Below are 7,502 nucleotides of genomic sequence, written 5' to 3'. Positions count from 1 at the left end.
ACTGAGATTTGGGTGGGGACACAAACTGAGATTTGGGTGGGGACACAAACAGATTTGGGTGGGGACACAAACTGAGATTTGGGTGGGGACACAAAGCCTAACCCTATCTCCAACTCCTGCGTTCAAGCGATCCTCCCGCTGGGCTGCCCACAGTGTTGGGATCACCGGCGTGAGCCCTGTGCCGGGCCACAACAGCCAGGTTCTTACTTCCTTTCTGTGTTTTCGTCTCCCACACAGGAAGAAAACAGGCAGATTTTGGCACGGCAGAAGTCGAACTCACAGTCGGACTCCCATGATGAGGAGGTGTCGCCCACGCCCCCGAACCCCGTGGTGAAGGCCCGCCGCCGGCGAGGAGGCGTGAGCGCCGAGGTGTACACCGAGGAGGACGCCGTGTCCTATGTCAGGAAGGTGAGGCTCACGGGGTTCCCGTCCCCAGGCCTCGGCACGTGGCTATCACCCCTGAGCTCCCTGGACCCCCACAGGGCACCCTCGTCCTCCTGGGGCCTCAGTGTCATTTTGGTCGGAGGGAGGACTACGTGGGTGATGGCGGACGCAGTTCTGCGCGGGATTGGTTTGTTACTGTCTTTGCCAGAGGAGCTGAGCTCGAATTTATGGGAGCAGCTCTGTGTGGGGTCTCTGCAGCCCCAGGGCGGCTTTAGGATCCTCGCAGGCTCAGGGAAGGGAAGGGACTCACTAGCACCCAGGTCCTTGGAGTCAGCAGAGACACTGTCTTGGGCTGTGTGCCTCCCATGCTCCTGCAGCCTCTCTGGTCTCTTCTTATACAGGCACAAATCCCATTATTCAGGGCCCTCCTCTCATGACCCCATCCAACCACAGCCACCTCCCAAAGGCTTTTCTCTAAATACCATAGCTGGTTAGGGCTTCCACATGTGAATTTCTGGGGAGACACAAGTCAGTCTCTAATAAGTGCGTGGTTGAGTGGCGTTAAGCACATTCTCATTGTTGTGGAATCGTCACCACCGCCATCTCCAGAACCTTCTTACCTTGCAGAACTGAGACTCTGTTTCCCAAACACGCACACCCCATTCCTTTCCCCAGTGCTTAATACTTTTTTATTTATTTATTTATTTATTTATTTGAGATAGAATCTCGCTCAGTCTCCCAGGCTGGAGTGCAGCGGCACGATCTTGGCTCACTGCAAGCTCTGCCTCCTGGGTTCACGCCATTTTCCTGCCTCAGCCTCCCGAGTAACTGGGACTACAGGCACCCGCCACCACACCTGGCTAATTTTTTTGGTATTTTTAGTAGGGATGGGGTTTCACCATGTTGTCCAGGATGGTCTCGATCTCCTGACCTCGTGATCCACCCGTCTCGGCCTCCCAAAGTGCTGGGATTACAGGCGTGAGCCACCGCGCCCGGCCCTTAATACTTTTATAATCAGCTAATTAAAGCTAGCACAAGCATTGTTAAACATTTATTAGGGTACTCCGCCTCTGGGGTCTACCTCCCCGAGACCCAGAACCTCAGTCTAACCATGAGAAGAACCTCAGATAAACCCAAATTGCGGGACGCTCTGCAGAATGCCTGACGAGTCCTGCTCATGTCACATGAGGAGAGTGTGAAGAACTGTCGCAGACCAGAGGGCACAGGGGAGACAGGACAGAGTCCTGGGACAGAAAAAGGCCACTCAGGCAAAACAAAGGAAGAACAGATTTGGTGTGGGGTTCGTAACTGTCACATAGCGACATGGCCTCCCTGGTTGTGATAAATGCATCCTAGGATGTAAGGTGGTAACATCAGGGGACCTGCAAGGTGCATGGGAATGATCTTTGCAACTTAAGTATTTGAAAACAAAACGCTTATATATATATTTTTTGAGACAGAGTTTCACTCTTGTTTCCCAGGCTGGAGTGCAATGGCACAATCTCAGCTCACCACAACCTCTGCCTCCCAGGTTCATGTGATTCTCCTGTCTCAGCCTCCTGATTGGCTGGGATTACAGGTGCCTGTCATCATGCCCGGCTATTTTTTGTATTTTTAGTAGAGATGGGGTTTCACCATGCTGGCCAGGCGGGTCTCGAACTCCTGACCTCAGGTGATCCACCTGCCTCGGCCTCCCAAAGTGCTGGGATTACAGGCGTGAGCCACCGTGCCCAGCCAATGCTTTTAAGCGTTAGAATTGAAGTGGCTTTTTAGGAGATTTCAGTGCTGTCTCTCAAAGACGTCTGCACAGGGGCTCTCTGTGTTAAACACACAACACGCCTAAGCCTGCGTGGTCCGCTGTTGCACCTGGACAGACAGGGACTTCCCGGGTGGCCCGAGCACCACACTAGCTCTCATTATGGCCTACACGACCTTCCTGCATGGTTTTATTTTAAGGGGGGATATCCTAGCATCTGAGGTGTTCATAGTACTTCTGATTCATCCAGAGAGGGAGTGTGGGGGGGAATTATTGATCAAAGTGTGCAGATTTCAGACAGACAGACAGACAGACACACAGGAGGAATGGGTTTTGAGATCTTTGCATGGTGGGGTGACTGCAGCCAGTAACAGCATACTGCATACAGGTTCCCACTACATGACCGCACTTCGGTTGTTGACAGATTGCATATACGTGGTCCTGTAAGATGATACCATATTTTTGACTGTACCTTTTCTCTGTGTGGATATGTTTGTTTAGTTGTTTGTTTTTTTTGAGATGGAGTCTCGCTCTGTCACTCAGGCTGGAGTGCAGTGGCACGATCTTGGCTCCTGGCAACCTCCGCCTCCCGGGCGCAAGTGAGTCTCCTGCCTCAGCCTCCCAAGTAGCTGGGATTACAAGTGTGCACCACCACGCCCGACTAAGTTTTGTATTTTTAGTAGAGACGTGGTTTCACCGTGTTGGCCAGGCTGGTCTCGAACTCCTGACCTCGGGTGATCCACCTGCCTCGGCCTCCCAAAGTGCTGGGATTACAGGCGTGAGCCACCATGCCCGGCCTGTGTAGGTATGTTTAGATACGCCTAGCATTGTGTTACAGCTGCCTGCAGTGTTAGGATGGCCACATGCTGTACAGATTTGTAGCCTAGGCGTGATAGGCTCTGTCACGTTCTAACCTCAGTGCGTAGTTAGGGCTACACCAGCTAGGCTTGTGTCTGTTGCTCTGTGATAGTCGCATGATGATGAAATTGCCTAATGATGAATTTCTCAGAAACGCTTCCCCATCATTACATGACACGTGACTGCATTTCAAAAGTAATAAGAGGCTTGGTGCGGTGGCTGACACCTGTAATCCCAGCCCTTTGGGAGGCTGAGGTGGCAGGATTGCTTGAGCTCAGATGGTTGAGACCAGCCTGGGCAACATACTGAGACCTCATCTCTACTAAAAATAAAAAAAATTAGTCAAGGGTGGTGGTGCACACCTGTGGTCCCAGCTACTTGGGAGGCTGAGGCGGGAGGAGCACCTGAGCCCGGGAGGTCTGCAGGGAGCTGTGATCAAGACTGTTTTTTAAAAAAAATAGTGGTGAAATACACATTAAACTTCAAATTGCATATTTGTACCATTGCCTGATAGCCGCAAGCTGAGGGTGGAATGGGGAGATTTCAGGCCATGTCATAGTATCAGGCCAGGGTGGCTCACGTGGTGATGTTTTGGTTCTGCTTCAGGTGATTCCCAAGGACTACAAGACCATGACTGCACTGGCCAAGGCCATCTCCAAGAATGTGCTCTTTGCTCACCTGGATGACAACGAGAGGAGGTAGGCAGACTCGTCCCCCGCCCCGGCATCACCGCCGCCCTCCCTGGCCTCCAGGAGGTGGGCAGGCCCCGTTGCTCGCCCAGGAATCACCGCCGCCCTCCCCAGCCTCCAGGGAGGCTTTGCCATTTCTCTGACTCACGGGCCGTGGATCACGGAATGCTCGGTGCCAGGAGAAGCGTGTCACAGCTCTCTGGAAACGTGGGCTCGCCAGGCAGGGTGGCTTCCCGAAATACTATGCCGCGTGCACCTGCCCTGCTGCCGAGCTGAATCCCTGCTCTGGGAGGGCCCGGCTGCCTTCCTCAAATACCGGGTCTGGATCTGCGGTTCCCCCACGCGCTATACCTAGAAAGGCACAGGTGGTGTGATCACTGTGGGCTTCGTGTTCCGGCCTCTTCCGCATGCATGGACGTGCCTCGCTGTTGCTAAGCTCACCGCCTCGCGGGGGAGATGGGGCCAGGATGTACCTTTCCTGCGGCTCCTGCCCGTGCCGGGAGCTTGGAGGCTCGAGGCAGGAGGTGACAGCAGATGAGGTCTGCAGGGTCACAGTGAGGGGACAGAGGAGGTCAGGGTTGTTCAGGGAAAGGACTTGAGTGTGAAGGGGCTTGGGTGGCAGTGAGGGGACAGAGGAGGTCAGGGTTATTCAGGGAGAGGGCCGAGTGTGAAGGGCTTGGGTGGCAGTGAGGGGACAGAGGGGGTCAGGGTTATTCAGGGAGAGGGCCGAGCGTGAAGGGGCTTGGGTGGCAGTGAGGGGACAGAGGGGGTCAGGGTTATTCAGGGAGAGGGCCGAGTGTAAAGGGCTTGGGTGGCAGTGAGGGGACAGAGGGGGTCAGGGTTATTCAGGGAGAGGGCCGAGCGTGAAGGGGCTTGGGTGCCATGTGTGGGGATGCTGATCATAGACATAATTGGAAAAATCAGAAAAGTTTGAAAAGATTAAGAGCAAAAATGTCTCCATCTGATGCCTAGAGATAATCCTTGGGGATATTTGGGGGGGCAGTCGTTAAGGATTGACCTTGTGCACAGATCCCGTCTGTAATAGCATCCCATTCTACACTGTTTTCTTACACTCAGGGCGTCCTTAACATCTTTCCACGCCAGTAAAGGTTCTGCAGTGGTCTGTGCTGTCAATTTCTGTGTGAATTAGATGTTTTCCTATAATCTTTATTATTATTATTATTTTAGACAGAGTCTTGCTCTGTTGGCCAGGCTAGACTGCAGTGGTGCCATCTCGGTTCACTTCAACCTCTGCCTCTCAGGTTCAAGCAATTCTCCTGCCTCAGCCTCCTGAGTATCTGGGACAACAGGTGCCTGCCACCACACCCAGCTAATTTTTGCATTTTTAGTAGAGATGGGGTTTTGCCATGTTGGCCAGGCTGGTCTCAAACTCCTGACCTCATGATCCACCTGCCTCAGCCACCCAAAGTGCTGGGATTACAGGTGTGAGCCACTGTGCCCGGCCTGCATTTTTAATTTTATGAACATTTGATGGTCATCCTTGCATTTTCATCCTGGAGTACTTGTTCATTTCTTTCTTTGAGGTAAATTCCTTGATGTGATCAAAGGATGTGTAACATAGAAAATTCTCTCTTTAAAAACAATTATTTGACAAATTATAATTCTTTATTAGATTAATTGAGACATTTTGATACTAGTCCTATATAAAATCTAAATGACCTCCATATGTATAAAATACAAAGAGAAGGTGTCTGTTTCTCCCCCTCCTGGAGGGCGACCGTGTGGTGGTCCAGGGGGGCTCCAGCCGCCCTGTGTGTCTGCAGGTGTGTGCCCAAGAGCGCAGGTGGGGACCCTGGGAACACACTGGACACGTTGTTCTCTGCTCTGCTCCTTGCTGGTGACGGGTCTAAGAAGTCCTTCCGTATAAGTACAAATCTAATTGTTGTGAGTATCTGCACAGTGTGCCATTGTAAGAATGAATCAGAGTTTATTAACTGCTGCCTTAGCCAAGGTCACGTGGGAGGATTCTCATTTCTCTGCGCTGCAATGTTTCTGTGAGTAGTAACTCTGCGGTTAGGCAGGAGACTCCCGGCATTCCGGTGGCTGGGCCAGAGATTGGCCTGTTAAGATCCTGATGGGTGTTGGTGTGCGTGTTTGTCACAGGCTTTTGGTACATTTTGCTGGAATCTCACTCAGAAAGAGTGGCAGGGGCTATGCAGAGGAGTAGCCTTCAGGGGCCTTGGCTCCCAGCCGCTCACATCATGCTGAAATACCCTATCTCATCCAGAGCATGTGCCCGGTTCAGGCTGGATACTTTGGGTCCAGGGTGCCCAGTTACCCCAAGCAGCAACACCTGCTGCCTCTGTAGTTGAGCAGTGGTTAGAGTAGCTGAGCATGGCTGGGATAGCTCTGTGTGGCTGGAGTAGCTAGGCATGGATAGAGTTAGCTGGGCATGACAAGTGGCTAGATGTGGCCAGAGTAGCTGGGTGTGGCTGGAATAGCTGGGTGTTGCTGGAGTAGCTGGGTGTGGCTAGAGTAGCTAGGCATGGATGGAGTAACTAGATGTGGCCAGAGTAGCTGGGTGTGGCTGGAATAGCTGGGTTTGGGTGGAGTAGCTGGGCATGGTGTGAATAGCTGGGTGTGGCTGGAATAGCTGGGTTTGGTTAGAGTAGGTGGACATGGCTGGAATATCTGGGTGTGGCTAGAGTAGCTAGGCATACATGGAGTAGCTGGGCATGACTGCAGTAGTTAGATGTGGCTAGAGAAGCTGAGTGTGGCTGGAATAGCTGGGTGCAGCTGGAGTATCTCATTGTGGTGAGAGTTGCTAAGCATGGATGGATAGCTGGGAATGACTAGAGTAGCTAGATGTGACTAGAGTAGCTGGGTGTGGCTGGAATTCAGGATTAGCCTGGACATGGAGTAGCTGTGTGTGGCTGGAGTAGCTGGGCATGGCTACTCCATCCTGGGAGGTGTCCAGGCTCCCCAGGATACCCACGTCCTTGTCTCTGGGACCTGGATGTGTCCTCTTGAGTGGCAGAGAGAGACTTTGCAGATGTGATGAAGTGAGAGGTGGGCGGGTGGCCCTGGGTTTCCCAGGAGGGCCCTGATAGCATCACATGTGCCTTCTAAGGGGAGGCAGGAGGAGGTTCCACACACACAAGGGGAAGAGGCCATGTGACCGCAAGGCAGGAGTTGGTGAGATGTGGCCACAGGCTGAGGAGGGTCGTAGACACTGGAAGAGGCGAGGAGGGGTCTGCCCGGGGCGTCTGGAGGGCATGACTCTGCAGCACCTTGATTTCCACCTGCTAATCCTGGATCTGGATTTCTGGCCCCCAGAACTGCAGAGACAATGCACTTCTGTTGTTTCAGGACCTGCTGTACTTGCTCACAGCGGCCCTGGGATACACGCACAGAGGTGTCCACCTGGCAGTGGTGAACCTGGTCACCAGGAGGAGCCAGATACTGAAGAGCTGAAGACTATTTTAACTTGAATTTATTTTAACTTGCATTTAAACATCAATTTACAATGCAATTGAAATGTCGTTTTTGAATGGATGTTATGTTCACCTGGTTAAAAATTTGGTTTAGAAGATTACAGAGGGACCCTGAGGAAGAGAGAGCCCTCTCTGGTCCCAGCCGCGCCTCGCTGGAGCCTCTGCAGCTCCCTCTTTGCAGACAGACTTAGCCCTGAGGCAGGAGGTCCCTGGTCCACAGCTGCGGGCCACACAGACCAGCTGTCCATTCTTTTTTTTTTTTAAGACAAGGCCTTACTCTGTCGCCCAGGCTGGAGTGCAGTGACACCATCATAGCTCACTGCAGCCTCGACCTTCTGGGCTCAAGTGATCCTCCCATCT

At 52.6% G+C, this 7,502-nt stretch overlaps 1 protein-coding gene across 3 annotated transcripts in view; it reads left to right on the top strand.

Annotated features, from left to right (window-relative positions):
• The window catches only part of PRKAR1B (protein kinase, cAMP-dependent, regulatory, type I, beta), a 188,156-nt gene that overhangs the window by 42,254 nt on the left and 138,400 nt on the right, over window positions 1-7,502 (top strand). For all 3 annotated transcript variants that reach the window (XM_011956921.1, XM_011956922.1, XM_011956923.1), the window contains 2 exons: window positions 238-408; window positions 3,605-3,696. In XM_011956921.1, the coding sequence (XP_011812311.1) occupies window positions 238-408; window positions 3,605-3,696 (263 nt within the window). The remainder of the gene's footprint in view (window positions 1-237; window positions 409-3,604; window positions 3,697-7,502) is intronic.

Source organism: Colobus angolensis, unplaced genomic scaffold, assembly GCF_000951035.1.
Source record: "Colobus angolensis palliatus isolate OR3802 unplaced genomic scaffold, Cang.pa_1.0 Scaffold43, whole genome shotgun sequence".
NCBI classification, from domain to species: domain Eukaryota; kingdom Metazoa; phylum Chordata; class Mammalia; order Primates; family Cercopithecidae; genus Colobus; species Colobus angolensis.
The sequence above is the reverse complement of the archived record's forward strand: the minus strand, read 5'-3'. Positions and strand labels throughout refer to the sequence as shown.